A 17,223-nucleotide genomic window follows, 5' to 3' on the forward strand; every position below is an offset into this window, starting at 1 on the left:
TCTAACGCATTGGGTATTCTAGAATATGTATGTATATATGTATGTATGTGTATAGCAGCCACATAGTATATAGCACAGGCCACCTAGTATATAGCACAGGCCACCTAGTATATAGGAGCCATGTAGTATATAGCAGACACATACTACGTGGCCTGTGCTATATACTATGTGGCTGCTATATACATACATATTGTAGAATACCCGATGCGTTAATACAGGCCACGCAAGATATAACAGTGGCCATGCAGTATATAACACAGCCCAAATAGTATATAGCAGCCACGCGGTACATAACGCAGCCCACGCGGTACATAACGCAGCCCACGCGGTACATAACGCAGCCCACGCGGTACATAACGCAGCCCACGCGGTACATAACGCAGCCCACGCGGTACATAACGCAGCCCACGCGGTATATTGCAGTGTGGGTACATATCCATGTTAAAGAAAGATAATTAAAATAAAAAATAGTTATATACTCACCCGGGATCCAGCGAACCTCTGGCGATGCGAGCGCGGCTGCCGCCATCTTCCGTTCCCAGGATGCATTGCGAAATTACCCAGATGACTTAGCGGTCTCGCGAGACCGCTAAGTCTTCTGGGTAATTTCGCAATGCATCTCTGGTAACGGAAGCTGGCGGCAGCTGCGAGCGCATCGTCGGACTACGGAAGGTGAGCATAGCAGGTTTTTTGTTTTTTTTATTATTTTTAACATTACATCTTTTTACTATTGATGCTGCATAGGCAGCATCAATAGTAAAAAGTTGGGACACACAGGGTTAATAGCACCGTTAACGGAGTGCGGTACCTGTGGCCCGTTACCGCTCGCATTAGCCCTGCACTGACTGCAGGGGAGTAGGAAGGGACTAATCGGACTGTGCCCGTCACTGACTGGTCACGGCAGCCATGACAGGCAGCTGGCGAGACCAATCAGCGACGTGGGATTCCGTAACGTAAAATATATATATATATATATATATATATATATATATATATATATATATATATATATATATATATATATATATATATATATATATATATATATATGATTTTTTTTTTTTTCTGGCCAGGCACAAGCTGAAGATTGCACCAATTAGGAGACTAACCCATTTATTCTCTACAGGATTTCTACAAGACAGGATGTTTCAGGATCATGCAGAAAATGCTGCAGACTGACCAAACAGGAGCATAACTATAATTTTTGCTTAATTCAGACATTTATTTGTAGGTTCACTGTTCTTCTAACATGAAGGAGACAAAATTACCTTCCCTTCTCCTTTGCTCCCAAAAGGGACACAGCACACCAAGTATAATGAATGGTTTTAGACCATCAAAAAGCTGATTCCCAAGGCCGACTAAGCAAGAGGAACGGCCACCACTAGATAATTAAATATGTACACCTTCAGGGGGCATCTATCTTTTCCTCTACAACTGAGTGAACGTATCTTTGGCTAAAATAATGTTTCACTTCATGAATCTTAGCCTGTTTTCTGAATGGCCCTGATAAAGGTCATCTTGACAAAAACGCTGGCCAGTTTCAGGTTTCCTGTTGCATCAATATCAATGAATGACATTTGTTTTATCTGCAACTATTTCAGTGTTGTAGTATTTATATGATATAAAACCTATGTAACAAGGCAGCGACCTAGATTAAGGTATATGAGGGATGTTTATTTTTTTTAGCACTTTGGAGAAACACCTTCGTCAGAGAAGCACCATCAACATGTCCCCTGACGAAGGTGCTTCTTCGAAACGTGCGTTGGGGTGGGCGTGTGGACCACTTGAGCCCCCTGCTGGTGTACTCCCTCAGGTAAACAGCAAACCAATATATAACATACATTGTGTTGATCGCAGCTGTAATATATTTGATATCTTCTGTAATCCACTAGCAAGGGATACCTTACAGGTTCCTGTTTAATGATATACACCCATGATGTGTAAGGTTTACCTTATAGCAAGCTACCTTTTCTCGTATTTAGGACTGTACCTATGTATCTTCATGCATAATATATGTTAAGGTAGCCCTATGGGATTTCCTATGGTCCGGTATGCCCCATCATACAGACTATATCTTGGTTTATATGTGTTTGTCCACACTTATCCTTGCCTGCCTAATATATTTAATAAAGCAATTTTATATGCGCTTTATCATGGACCTTGAGTTTTTCTTTTTTGTGTTTCTTTCCCCCTCTCCCATTTATGCTACTCGCACGTTCCCACTGTGGGATAATGATTGTTGCATACCTGTATAGTGAGACCACTACACACACCCATATTACTATACTCCTCATTCTGGACACATACATTGCTCTATCATATACTAGATTGTTACACATTACATATAGTAAACGGGAATATTTAGGCTCAGAGTACAGACCATGTCCGATGATGATGCTCGGTCTCGTACACCAGCAGCACCTCTCTTACCTCCAATAGTCGGTTCCTCTCGCCACCTGACAGTTTGGATTTAGAGGACTCTTCCAATTTCTTCCTCAAGATTCCATTTTCCTTCTTGAGTTTTTCTAAATCACAGTCTGATTTTGACACAGCAGTTTTGAGACCCGGCTTGTTACTTCCATTTTTTGAATTCATTTTTTTTTGCTCTTAAGATTTTCTAAAAAAGAAAAACAGAAAAAAAGTTTATGATATGAAAGCACAAACATACATCAGGTAGCAACTTTATCATCCATGGTACAATGGTCAGGCAAACCATGAAGACTTCATCTTATCCTCAGAAGCAAAAGAAATGATGGTCCAACATATGGAATATTCTTCCTTTTTTCTATGAGAAGAGGCGAGGATCAGTCTGCTGCTGGGAAGACTAGTGATTATCTGACTCTTTGGGGAAACGGCAGGTAACTCCCAGTTGACATTAAAATCAATGGTCTCTGTATGTAATGTGCTACCAGGGAATATACAGGACTGCAAAGTCTAGAGAACAGCATATACAGACAGCAGTGAAGCATGGTGGAAGGCCCTTGCAATTTTTGAACAGCATTTCAGCAAATGAAATTGGAGGATTTGGCCAGGATTAGGGATGACCGGACTAGTGGAAGTTCAGCTCCATCCAAACTTTGGTCCAAAGTTCAATTCGGGTACAAGAACTTGATCCCGGACGTGAATCCCATATAAGTCAATGTGGACCGGGACTTTGGTGCTATAAAATGGTAGTAGTAACAGCTAGGGGGCTAAAAAGGAAGCAAAATGGGGTTAAAAGCAGGACAACTGCACTGCAAGCAAATATGGAAAGGAAAATGACTTTGAATAAAAAAAAAAAAATAATCTTTATTTTTATATAGCGCTAACATATTCTGCAGCGCTTTACAGTTTGCACACATTATAATAATATCTTGAACCAGGAGGTGGAGGTCCAAGTGGAGCAGTGCCTTGCATGTGTAGTTTACTGTATATGCTAATAAGTAACAAAAAAAAAAAAAACACAACAACGTGAGGTCCTCCTATTTTTTAATAACAAGCCAAGGTGAAGCAGACTGCTGTAAGCTGGTCTTATTATGCTAGAAAAGGGCCAATATCAGTGGACCTGTCCAGCCTATTAATATCAGCCCCAAGCTGTCCGCTTTGCCTCAGCTGATTAAAAATGGGGAGACCCTAAAAAAATGACATGGGGTTCCTCCTATTTTTAATAATAAGCAAAGGCTAAGCAGACAGCTGTGGGCTTATAGTAATAGGCTGGGAAGGGTCATGGATATTGACTCCTTCCCAGCCTAATAAGACCAGTCCTCGGCTGCTCGAAACATGGCGCATCCAATAGATGCGCCAACTCCGGAGCTTAGGAACGGATCTTTCCGATTGCCCTGAAGCAGTGGCAATCAAGGTAATGGGATTGTGGGGCTGATGTCAGCTGTGTATTATTCACAGACATCAACACCACGGGTTAGTAATGGAAATGCGTCTATCAGACACCCCCATTACTATCCAAGTAAGAGGGAAAAAAAAAATCTTTATTTGAAAAAAAAAAAAAAAAAACCCCAACAATGTACCTCTTTCACCCATTTATTAAAAGAGAAAACCATACAAGTCTGCCATAGTCTAAACACAGGTCCTAAGGCATTCGCCATCTTCCTGCGTTTAGAGAACGGGCCTCCACAGACTGCAGCAGCAGCCACAGCCAGGTCACTGCTCATCATTCCGGCTCACGCTGTACTCTGCAAGACTTAGCGGAGTGCAGCGCAAGACCCGGCAGTGGCTGCTGCTCCAGTCTATGTAGCCCCATTCTAAGGCCGGGATCACACACAGCGAGATACGGCCGAGTCTCACTGGTTAAAAGCAAGCTCTGACACCGGCACTCCGGAGCGGAGTGTGTGGCTCCATGTATTGCTATGCGGCCGCACGCTCCGCTCTGGAGTGCCAGAGCTTGTTTTTAACCAGCGAGACTCTGCCGTATCTCGCTGTGTGTGATCCCGGCCTAACACGTAAGGTACCGTTACACTTAACGATTTACCAACGATCACGACCAGCGATACGACCTGGCCGTGATCGTTGGCAAGTCGTGTGGTCGCTGGGGAGCTGTCACACAGACAGCTCTCCAGCAACCAACAATGCCGAAGTCCCTGGGTAACCAGGGTAAACATCGGGTTACTAAGCACAGGGCCACGCTTAGTAACCCGATGTTTACCCTGGTTACCATTGTAAATGTAAAAAAAAAAAAAAACACATACTCACATTCTGATTTCTGTCACGCCCACCGGCGTCCGCTTCCCTGCACTCCTCCTGCATCCTGTGTAAGCGCCGGCCGTAAAGCAGAGCGGTGACGTCACCGCTGTGCTCTGCTTTACGGCCGGCCGGCGCTGACACAGGATGCAGGAGGAGAGCAGGGAAGCAGACGCCGGGGACGTGACAGACATCAGAATGTGAGTATGTGTTTTTTTTACATTTACAATGGTAACCAGGGTAAACATCGGGTTACTAAGCGCGGCCCTGCACTTAGTAACCCGATATTTACCCTGGTTACCAGTGAACACATCGCTGGATCGGCGTCACACACGCCGATCCAGCGATAACAGCGGGTTATCAGCGACCGAATAAAGGTCCTGATCATTCACAGCGACCAACGATCTCCCAGCAGGGGCCTGATCGTTGGTCGCTGTCACGCATAACGATTTCGTTAACGATATCGTTGCTACGTCACAAAAAGCAACGATATCGTTTACGAAATCGTTATGTGTGACGGTACCTGTAGGTTTAATGTCGGTGGACAATACATTGCTGAAATCAACCCCACAATCTTGATTTACAGCGCACCAGGGCAATCGGGAAGAGCCGAGGAAAGCACCAGAATTGGCGCATCTAATGGATGCACCATTTCTGGGGTAGCTGTCATGTAATTTTTTTTAGCGTCTCCCCAATTTTAATAAACAGCAAAGGCAAAGCAGACCGCTGGGGGCTGATATTAATAGGCTGGGAAGGTCCATAGATATTGGCCCCTACCCAGCAGAAGACCAGCTCACATCTGTCGGCTTTCCTTTGGCTTGTCATTTATTTTTTTTAATTATTATTTATTTTACACTGTCAGGCCACGACACATGGTGCACCAGTCAATTACATAGCCTTAAAGCTTGTTGTTTGGCTGAGCTGCAGCCTTTCAACAAGCTTTATTAGGCTGCTGAAATTATACAGTAACACAGACATACAGTAAGAATGTGTCATGTATGAACCCCAAACTTTACCATTCAGGTTTGCTCATCTCTAGTCTCTAGATGATTAATGTGTCATCAATGCTGAAAAATACAGCCAGATACTTATCCATAATCTTTTATTTTTATTTTTTATTCTTTATATAGCGCTAACATATTCCGCAGCGCATAATGTAATACCATCAGGGAGGAGTCTGGCTTAAAGTTTATTCTTCCGCAGGACATACAACCCATGTCAAGGATTATCTTCAGTGTACAGAAGAACAATGAGACCTGGAAGTGATGATACGGCTCCACAGAGCCCTGATATCAACATCATCCAGTCGGTCTGCGACTACATAAGGAGACAGAAGGATTTGCGCAAGCGACACCCACAAAAGTTCTCCAAGATGTTTGAAACAACCTCCCTGATGAGTTCCTGCAAAAATCTGTGTGCAAGTGACAAGAAAAACTTGCGTTGTTTCGACCAGCAAAAGGCTATCACACCACACATTGATGTGATTTAGATTTCTCTTTTGATCAAACTATTAATACGTCTGTTTTGATAACATTACTTTGCAGCTTTCAAACATAGCAAAACTTTTGCACTACTGTATATAAAGGATTTTAATCACTGCACTTTTCCTAGACCAAAAGTTAATAAAAAGATAAAACAAATACTAAATTGGATCAAAGCATCTGTAAAAGTCTGATGCACGAAAACATAACATTAATTACCCACATGGTCACCACTCTAAAGAGAAGGAAAAAATATAGGCCGGCAGGTGCGGGGTAATTGTTCCAGAAGTCACATCTCTGAAGGAATGCTATTAAAACGTGATCAAAATGTTATCGAGAAAGACGTCAGCAGCCCGCACACAATAAAACACACAATTGCCAATGGAAATAATAATAAAAACAACAACAACAACAATAATAATAACAACAATAAAAAAAAAAAGTTGCACCCTTTAGAAGTTTGGTAACGCCATTATTGTTCTGTCCAGAAGAATTATGTTACCGGGCTATTTTTACCAAGAAATGTACGCCATAAAAACTAAACTCAAAATATTATTTAAAAAAAAAAAAAAAAATGAAAAAAAATGTGGTCATGCAAAGGAAAAAATAAATAAATAAAAAATAATATATACCAGTTGTGACTTGTATAGTTCAAGATTATTGTACTTGTTTTTATTATGTATACCCCTCCTCACATGTAAAGCGCCATGGAATAACTGGCACTATAATAATAAATAATAATAAATATATATATATATATATATATATATATATATATATATATATATATAAAGAAAAATTACAAATGGCAGCTGTTTATGTATAGAGTGTGTGCCCCCTCCCTGTGTCTACAGCCAGCTGCACAGCCCCTCCGCACACTGCACATAGTGCCGGCATTGTATACACCCACAGAGCAGCAGCCCAAACACTGCCAGACACGACCCCCGGCCACACTGTGGCCCCAGCCCCGCTCCCTCACACAGAGACAGAACCGGACCCCGGCACCGACCTGACACCGAGCAGCGCGGACACCTGCCGGGAAACCCCCGCATCACAACAACAAAACCGCTCACTTCCGGACTGTTTGAAAACCGCGCTGTACGTGGTGACGTCATTGTGCAGGCGGCCTCGACATAAGGCTTACCAGTGGCAGGACGGGCTGCGGAGAGGGACAATTGCAGACGTTTGCGTTCTGTATTGTGAGCTGTCTGCATACTGCGCTGTGCTGTCTGTACACGGCCCATTTATCATCTGAGGTTTTATCTTATTATGAAAATAATGAGTCTTCTAGATCCACGTGGGGAGCAGCTTGTTCCTCTATCGGTGTCCTAGGGGGTGCATACTAAAACCCTATCTGCCAAATTAACCTATACCTATGCCTATGGTAGATATTTTAGTCGTATTCATCTACACCTCTGCCTATTCCTATTTTAGATTTTTTTTTCACCATTTCAATTTCTTAAAGGGAACCTGTCACCCCGTTTTTTGAGATTGAGCTATAAATACTGTTAAATAGGGCCTGCGCTGTGTGTTCCTATAGTGTATGTAGTGTACCCCGATTCCCCACCTATGCTGAGAAATAACTTACCAAAGTCGCCGTTTTCGCCTGTCAATCAGGCTGGTCAGGTCGGGAGTTTGCATCTCGGCTTTGGGAAAATGGCCGCCGCGATCTCTAATGCGCACGCGCGGCATCCCGCGGCCATTTTCCTGAAGCCCCGTGCAGCAGAGCACTCGATCTGCGCACGCGCGGCCCCAGGAAGATGGCCGCCCCCACCGATGCAAGGGATTACAGCGCAGATCGCGCGCTGTGTCTTCACCACTACGCCACTACGCCACCAACGTAAAGCTGAGGAAGAACCAGCGATGTGAACACGCCCTCCCGACCTGACCAGCCTGATTGACAGGCGAAAACGGCGACTTTGGTAAGTTATTTCTCAGCATACATGGGGAATCGGGGTACACTACATACACTATAGGAACACACAGCGCAGGCCCTATTTAACAGTATTTATAGCTCAATCTCAAAAAACGGGGTGACAGGTTCCCTTTAATTTAGTTTTCCTTTCCACTTCACTCCATTTGAAGCAGAGTAACCAATTTATTGACATATGTATTTATTTGACATAAAGTTGCAATACATGAATGTAGGGGTTACATTTTTTGGAAACGGAATAACGGTTTTGAGCTCCGTTTTTTTTTATTGGAATATGTTCATATTAGTACAACAACGTTATCTTCCAAGTCTCATTGGGATCTTTTTAGGGATTCAGTCTTTATGCGCCATATTCTGCCATACCTATGCCTAGTGTGTTATCACGGTTGGAAACGGAAAAACGGTTTTGAGCTCCGTTTTTTTTATTGGAATTAGTTCATATTAGTACAACAACATTATCTTCCAAGTTTCATTAGGATCTTTTTAGGGATTCAGTCTTTATGCGCCATATTCTGCCATACCTATGCCTAGTGTGTTATCACGGTTGGAAACGGAAAAACGGTTTTGAGCTCCGTTTTTTTTATTGGAATATGTTCATATTAGTACAACAACGTTATCTTCCAAGTCTCATTGGGATCTTTTTAGGGATTCAGTCTTTATGCGCCATATTCTGCCATACCTATGCCTAGTGTGTTATCATGGTTGGAAACGGAAAAACGGTTTTGAGCTCCGTTTTTTTATTGGAATTAGTTCATATTAGTACAACAACGTTATCTTCCAAGTTTCATTAGGATCTTTTTAGGGATTCAGTATTTATGCGCCATATTCTGCCATACCTATGACTATGGTAGTTTTTTTTTCTAAAGTTGAATTTTTTGAATCTATTTTTCCTTTCCACTTCACTCTATTTAAAAATAAATTAGCGGAGGTTAAACTTTAATTACGTTTTCAACAAGGCAAACCCATACATTGCTATAGAGTAACTTTACATTTGAAATAAACACTGAATCCCTAAGAAGATCTTGATGAAACTTTGAAAATAATTTTGTCATTAATATGAACTTTTTCCAGCAAGAAAAACAGAGCTTTAGGCCGGCGTCACACTCAGCTTAAGATAATACAGTCCGTATATTATGGCGGTAATACGCTGAAATGTCCTGAAAATAGTGGTCCATAGCTCCTCCGTAGGCAGGGTGTGTCAGCGTGTTTTGCGCATGGCATCCTCCGTATGTATTCCGTAATGCATCCGTACTGCGTGTTTTTCTCGCAGGCTTGCAAAACCGACATACGGCTATACAAGGTATCCATGTGTAAAAAAAAAAAACATATATACTGTCTATATATATATATATATATATGTCAGTAGACACATATATGTATATATATTAATCTTTCATACAGCGCGAGATAGCTTTAAAGCCGGTAATTCAATTGCCGGCTTTTGCTATCTCCTTCCTAAACCCGACATGATATGAGACCTGGAATATCAGGTCTCCATAGACATGGAATATGCAAAAAAAAAGGGGGATGTGAGATGGTTTACTGTATGTAAACCATGTCTCATATCATGTCGGGTTTGGGAAGGAGATAGCAAAAGCCGGCAATTGAATTACCGGCTTTAAAGCTGTCTAGCGCTGTATGAAGTAATAATATATATACATATATGTGTCTCACTGACATATATATATATATATCTATACCTATTCTATGTGTACACATTTATTCTACGTATTCTACTGTAAACTGTCAGTGTGATTTTACTGTACACCGCACTGAATTGCCGGCTTTTCTCTCTAACACCGCTGTGTATTTCTCGCAAGTCACACTGCTGGTCCGTGTGTAATCCGTATTTTTCGGGCTTCCATAGACTTTCATTGGCGTTTTTTTTTGCGCAATACGGTGACAAACGCAGCATGCTGCAATTTTCTACGGCCGTAGAAAGCCGTATAAGGCTGCTTTCACACATCAGGTTTTTTGCCGGATGCGGCGTCGCGCCGCATCACCGGATCCGTTTTTTTTAAAAGAAACCGGAGGCAACCGGATGAGCCAGATCCGTTTTTTTAGCCGGATCAGGTGTCCGGATCCGGTGAAAAAACGGATCCAGCTCATCCGGTTGCCTCCGGTTTTTCCGGTTTTTTACGGATCCGGCTTTAAAAAACGCCCCCTGAAAGGCTAAAAAGGTGATTGGCCGGCTGAAAACTATATATACAGTGTTCTTAACATCTGTGACGGGTTGGAGAAGAGCAAGATACAAAGCAAGATGGATGGCATTATTGCAAAGATTCTGCAGAACAACGTGGACTTCATCACAGAGGCGAATCGATTAAAAGCTATTGTGATTGAGAAAGAGGAAGAGAGACGGCGTGCCATGCATCTGCGACGACGCCGTTTGTGGATCCACTCCATCACGGCACAGAGAATGACCCGGGGAGTCTTTTCAACGTTGTATATGGAGCTTCGAGGTGACCCTGAAAAGTTTTTCAGCTATGTTCGGATGAAAGCGGAGAACTTTGATATATTGGTGGAGCGGGTTCAACATCTGATAAGAAGGAGTGATACCTATTGCCGATTCTCCATTACCCCGGCTGAGCGTCTGATGGTGACTCTTCGGTAAGCATTCTTTTGAATCAACTTTTGTTGTTGACTCTTTATTTGATATTTTGAATTTGTAGTAATTTCAGCCTTCCTTTTCTTCACAGATTCCTAGCAACCGGTGAATCCCTGTCTTCCCTACATTTTCAATTTAGACTGGGCATTTCCACAATATCAGGAATAGTGAGGCACACTTGCCGTGCACTGTGGAACTGTCTGCATGAAGAATACATTCCACATCCCACAATGCAGACATGGTTGGAAGTAGCTGACAGATTCCTGGAAGTGTGCCAGTTTCCCAATTGCTTGGGTGCGGTGGACGGGAAACACATCCGTATCGTGAAACCGGCTGGTTCTGGATCTCCGTATTTCAACTACAAGCAGTACTTTTCCATCGTGCTGATGGCCATCGCCGATGCGGATTACAAATTTGTAGCGGTGGACTTTGGGGCGTATGGCCGTTCTAATGATTCGCAAGTTTTCAAACTGTCTTCTATGGGGCGGCATTTATATGGACAAACCTTTCAATTTTCCCTCCCCCAAGACCACTGCCTCAAACCTCTGTGCCACCAATGCCATTTGTATGTGTTGGGGATGAAGCTTTTCAGCTTTCAGAGCATCTTTTGAAACCCTACTCAAGCCGTGGTTTAACCAATACTAAAAGAATTTTCAACTACAGACTCACACGTGCAAGGAGAATGGTGGAGTGTGCGTTTGGGATCCTAACCGCCAAATGGAGAGTTCTCTTGACATCCATAAACTTGAAGACAGGCACTGTGGATGAGGTAGTGAAAGCCTGTGTTGTCCTACACAGTTATGTTATATCCAAGGAACAGCTTTCCATTGAGGACCACTCTGCCGAAACCACCTTGATGGATTATAGCAACCAGACATACAGAAGTTCTGCCACAGTTTCCAGAATATGGGATCACTTTGCAGAATATTTTATTTCACCCCAAGGAAGAATACACTGGCAGGATGAGAGAGTTTAAACACTTTGTATGTACCTAGTAATAACTTTAACCTTTACCCATGTTGTGTGCCTGTTGTTTTTACCTTACCCATGTTGTGTACCAGTTTGGTTTTTACCCTCATGTTGCGTACCTGTTTGGGTTTACCTTTGACCCATGTTGCGTACCTGTTTGGGTTTACCTTTTATCAATGTTCGGTACCTGTTTGAGTTTATTTTTAAACCAAGATGTGCATCTGTTTGGGTTTTACCCAAAGTACTACTGTTACCAATAAACCTTGTTTAACAAAAGTGTTATTTGTCCCTAATGAATAAATACAAGAGAGTTTTCAACCAAAAAGTTTTATTAACATAATTAAACAACATGCTAAAAAAAGGGGTAACTAAATGTTTTCATACGTCGGGGTGGAGATACTATCGGAGGCACTGTCTGATAGGGACACTTCGACAGTGGGAGTGTGGAGAGAGGAATGTGATGGTGGTGGAGAATGTTCAACGGTTAGGGGTGAAGGAGTGGAGAAAGCTATTGAGCGGGTGGACAAGAAAGTGGGATTGGGGTTAGAAATTTGGTAGGATGGAGGGGTGTAGGAAATGTTTTGTGAGGATTGGGTGGCAGAATGAGTGATGTGTGTAGAAGATGTTTGGGAAGAGGGTGATAGAGTCTGTTGGAAGTGGGCAGGGAGAGGAGGCGAGGATGAAGTAGATGTGAAGTTGTATGGGTCGGGATCATCATATGGGTGGGAAGTGGCACAGGCGGGAGGCTGGTAGTGTGGATGGTGGGAAGGGGCACGGGGCTGGTGGTGTGGCTGGTGGGAAGGGGCACGGGAACGCTGAAAGTGTTGTGGCTGTTGGGATGGGGCATGATGTGGATGATGGCGAGTTGGGCGGGATGGGGCAAGGTCAGTTTGGCGATACGGGTCAGGAGGATGGTACTGGCTGTAGTGGTGGACAGTGGAGGAAGGGGGGCCAGTTGGAGGATGGTTGGAAAGACTATCTGCTCTAGAGGCAATTAGCGCTAGAGTAGACTGGCAGGAGTCCATTACTTGCATCTGCTGAGAAGTAGATAGCGTCTCCATTTGCCCAAGCACCGACTGAAAAAAAAAGTGTTGTTCGGTGACTGTTTTGCCTCTGAACGCATCGTTACCAGAAGTGTATGCATCTCGAGCGTACTTTTATTTATGAAATTGAATCCTGCAGCCATTTGCTCAGACAAAACTTTCAGACAGTTCTGGAACGATGCGTTCAGGTGCAAGAACTCGGGAGCATAACTATGTACCTGACCCCTCTGGCGAAACCGCCCCGATGCTACAGGTGTACTAGAGGTGGCTGCAGCAGAGGGGTGGGGTACAGGAAACGCTATGTTCTCACCAGCAGCTACATGCAATGGAACCGGCCAGGATGCTCCAGCGCTCATGGATGGGAAAGAGGGATCAGTAGAGTGGGAAGGTGCAGAGTGGGAAGGTGCAGAGGGTTCCTCACTGTCAAAGTGTCCCTTGGTGGCGGCCTCCTGAGGGATCGCCCCAGAAGTGTTCAATTGTGCTGCAGGCTCCCGAGTGCTCCCAACGGTACTGTGGAAAAAGAGAGAAACAAACAATTAATATACTGTCATTGCATGGCCCTGGCTGAAAGAGCAAAAGAGGTTAGACATGTAAAACGTTAGTGCATGTGGTAGGTAATATTTACCTTCGGGTGACCATCGTTGACCTGAGGAACGACAGGGCCCTTGTGTATTTGTACGTGCTCCTGCGTCCTCCAGATCCACTCGGGGGCCCGCATCTCTTTATTGAACTCCTTCTTAAAGCGATCCCTGATCGACCGCCACCTTTTCACAATCCGCTCACCTGTTAAAAAAGGAGAAAGACAACTTGGTTAGAAACAGCATTTTAGAAATCGCTGTTTGGCGAACTAATATGGGGAGGGGAAAACCCAAGGTTTAAACAAGAAACTTTGCAGAGGCCAAAGGCGGTAGGGGGCTTGGCGCTCCCTAACCCTTGGGTATATTTTTTATCAGCACAATGCCAGCATATTGGAGGATGGGGGGAGGAGATGGGAAAGGGGCAATTGCCCAGTAGTTTGAGTTATTTGATGGGGAAATGGCCTCTGGGTGAGAGTTTGGAAGGGGGGCAATTTTTGAATCTTGGTTCTCGGTTTCCTACTGTTCTCCTAATTCATAAGGTATGGTAAAAAGTTAAACAGATTAGGGGTGTCACAGGCCTTACCAAATACTCACCTATATGGGATAATATAAACGTGCAAGAATTTAAGCAAATGGAAGGATATGGGCCATGGAGAGAGGCAGGAATTAGAAAGATGGGTCAGCTAATGGGTCAAGGGAGACTTAAGTCATTCGTGGAGTTACAAACAGAATTCCAGTTATCACATTTAAATTTATATCATTATAAAAGAATTCAGCATGCGTATCGGTCGCAATGTCGGAGAAAACTTATTGAGATCCAGATTGATATCACACTGGCTTCCATTTTGGAGAACAGCGGGACAAGGGGGGCAATTTCAGAAGTGTATAGAGATTTATTATTCACCTTTCTAGCCAAACATCCCATCAAGTCTAGAGTGAAATGGGAAGCTGAATTCGGAGAGATAAATGATGATAGATGGGAATCTATTCCAGAATATGTGACTAAGATCTCTATGAGCGAACCTGGGAGGATGTCTCAATTATATGTGATTCATAGAGCTTACAGAACTCCCGATAGACTGTTCAAGATGGGTTTGAGGTCTGATTCCGAGTGTCCACGATGTTCGCAGGAACAGGCAGACATGTTACACATGCTGTGGCACTGCCCTAGATTGTCTGCCTTCTGGACAGTTGTATTGAATCGGATTGAATTGATATATAGGTGCGTTATTCCCAGAGACCCTTTGGTCTGTATATTGGTCTATGTGGAAGAAATAATAGTGGTATCTATGGTTAAACTGGCGATTGCTAGACTGTTATTCATAGCAAGGAAATTGATAGCTCGGTTCTGGATCAGGGAGGAGCCTCCGACTAGACGAGACTTTCTTACGCAGGCGGACCATATAATTTTATTGGAAAAAAGTATCTATACTAAGAGAAATAAACTAGATGTATTTCAAAAGATTTGGCAGCCATGGATAGAATGGAATTAGAATTGTGGGGAGGATGCATAATGGTATAGATGATGTTCATACTATACAACTGTATTTGAATTGGGGAAGGAATATCGGATGGGAATTTGGGAAAGCATTAAAGGGGTCTCGAAGGGGGGGATATTGAGGGAAAAGGGGGGGGGAGTTATGTTCATAAAATATATGATTATCTGTGAATAACAGCTTGATGTCATTTGTTATCATTGATTTTCCTTAATAAAAATTTATCTGATTAAAAAAAGAAACAGCATTTTAGAATGCATCACCAAAACTGAACTGAGGATACTTACGTTCTTGAATCTGGGCCTGAACATCTAGGTCCTCCCACCTCGGTATCAGTTCAGAGCAGATTTGCTCCCAGAGTCGACGGGTCACTGAGAGATCAGCATGGCGGCGGTCACCCATATTCCACAACGGCCTGTCTCTGACAAGATCGATGAGGAGGTCAATATCAAGGCCGACCTCCTCACCGTCTGAATCTGGAGCACGCTGTGAAACCTGTTTGAAAAGGGGGAAAAAAATTAACACCAAATTTGAAACATTGCTAACCTCCACCCAAAAAATAACAGAAAACCTATACGACGACCGCCACCACGTGAATGTCGCCGACGACCCTGGGAGCCACTGGAAGGACCTATTGCTTGGGCACCAGATTCCGAACTCTAGAAGAAAAAAAAAAATTATGTGCTTGTTGGTAGCCATTCTATGTGTTGTGTGCCATGTGATATATATGTTTTGTATGTGTTGTGTAAGGTTTGAAAGTATCAGTTTCTATGTATTTTGTTGTAAGAATCTAGTGTTATGTTTTGTGTGTAGTGTAGGGTGTGTTTCCGCAATACATCACAGATACATACCAATTGTGAGCCCTCTCCATGTGTTTCTCCACCCCTTCCCTCATCTTCGGGGACCACCTCTTCTCCTGGGGAGTCAGCCTCATCAGCTTCTTACGATGAAAGATAATAAAATACATGATACACACACACACCTTAGGTTCATACTAACCTCTGTGCGTTGACGGCGAGGAGGAGGACGGCTCCCCGAAGACATGGCTGCAGGCTCTCGGCTCTGTGGCAGGCTCTCGGCTCTGTGGCAGGCTCTCGGCTCTGTGACAGGCTCTCGGCTCTGTGGCAGGCTCTCGGCTCTGTGACAGGCTCTCGGCTCTGTGGCAGGCTCTCGGCTCTGTGGCAGGCTCTCGGCTCTCGGCTCTGTGGCAGGCTCTCAGCTCTGTGGCAGGCTCTCGGCTCTGTGGCAGGCTCTCGGCTCTGTGACAGGCTCTCGGCTCTTTGACAGGCTCTCGGCTCTGTGGTAGGCTCTCGGCTCTGTGGCATGCTCTCGGCTCTGTGGCAGGCTCTCGGCTCTGTGGCAGGCTCTCGGCTCTCGGCTCTGTGGCAGGCTCTCAGCTCTGTGGCAGGCTCTCGGCTCTGTGGCAGGCTCTCGGCTCTGTGACAGGCTCTCGGCTCTTTGACAGGCTCTCGGCTCTGTGGCAGGCTCTCGGCTCTCGGCTCTGTGACAGGCTCTCAGCTCTGTGGCAGGCTCTCGGCTCTGTGGCAGGCTCTCGGCTCTGTGACAGGCTCTCGGCTCTTTGACAGGCTCTCGGCTCTGTGGCAGGCTCTCGGCTCTGTGGCTGGCTCTCGGCTCTTTGACAGGCTCTCGGCTCTGTGGTAGGCTCTCGGCTCTGTGGCAGGCTCTGGGCTCTGTGGCAGGCTCTGGGCTCTGTGGCAGGCTTTCGGCTCTGTGGCAGGCTCTGGGCTCTGTGGCAGGCTCTGGGCTCTGTGGCAGTCTCTCGGCTCTGTGACAGGCTCGCGGCTCTGTGGCAGGCTCTCGGCTCTGTGACAGGCTCTCAGCTCTGTGGCATGCTCTCGGCTTTGTGGCAGGCTCTCGGCTCTGTGGCAGGCTCTCAGCTCTGTGGCAGGCTCTCGGCTCTTTGACAGGCTCTCGGCTCTGTGGTAGGCTCTCGGCTCTGTGGCATGCTCTCGGCTCTGTGACAGGCTCTCGGCTCTTTGACAGGCTCTCGGCTCTGTGGTAGGCTCTCGGCTCTGTGGCAGGCTCTCGGCTCTGTGGCAGGCTCTCGGCTCTGTGGCTGGCTCTCGGCTCTGTGGCTGGCTCTGGGCTCTGTGGCAGGCTCTGGGCTCTGTGGCAGGCTCTGGGCTCTGTGGCAGGCTTTCGGCTCTGTGGCAGGCTCTGGGCTCTGTGGCAGGCTCTGGGCTCTGTGGCAGTCTCTCGGCTCTGTGACAGGCTCGCGGCTCTGTGGCAGGCTCTCGGCTCTGTGGCAGGCTCTCTGGCAGGTTTCTGGCTCCTTCCGTCGTGGCAGGGTGTTGGCTCTTCTGCTTTTGGGCTGGAAATGGCTGAAGGCCTCATGGCCCTGCTTTATATATAGTCTAGGGGGCTGATCAAAGTTTTTTGAGCATGCTCAGTGTAAAAAGCCGGATCCGGCTGCCGGATCC

General features: G+C 45.0%; 1 protein-coding gene across 2 annotated transcripts in view; it reads right to left on the bottom strand.

Annotated features, from left to right (window-relative positions):
• CEP55 (centrosomal protein 55) overlaps positions 1-7,253 on the bottom strand; it is a 33,170-nt gene extending 25,917 nt beyond the window's left edge. For both annotated transcript variants that reach the window (XM_069753772.1, XM_069753771.1), the window contains exons 1-2: positions 7,165-7,253; positions 2,431-2,617 (exon numbers count right to left, since the gene is read on the bottom strand). In XM_069753772.1, coding sequence (XP_069609873.1) covers positions 2,431-2,595 — 165 coding nt within the window. In that variant the 5' untranslated portion in view covers positions 2,596-2,617; positions 7,165-7,253. The remainder of the gene's footprint in view (positions 1-2,430; positions 2,618-7,164) is intronic.
• Between the last annotated feature and the right edge of the window lie 9,970 nt (positions 7,254-17,223).

The sequence above is a fragment of the Ranitomeya imitator genome, chromosome 2, assembly GCF_032444005.1.
Source record: "Ranitomeya imitator isolate aRanImi1 chromosome 2, aRanImi1.pri, whole genome shotgun sequence".
NCBI lineage: Eukaryota > Metazoa > Chordata > Amphibia > Anura > Dendrobatidae > Ranitomeya > Ranitomeya imitator.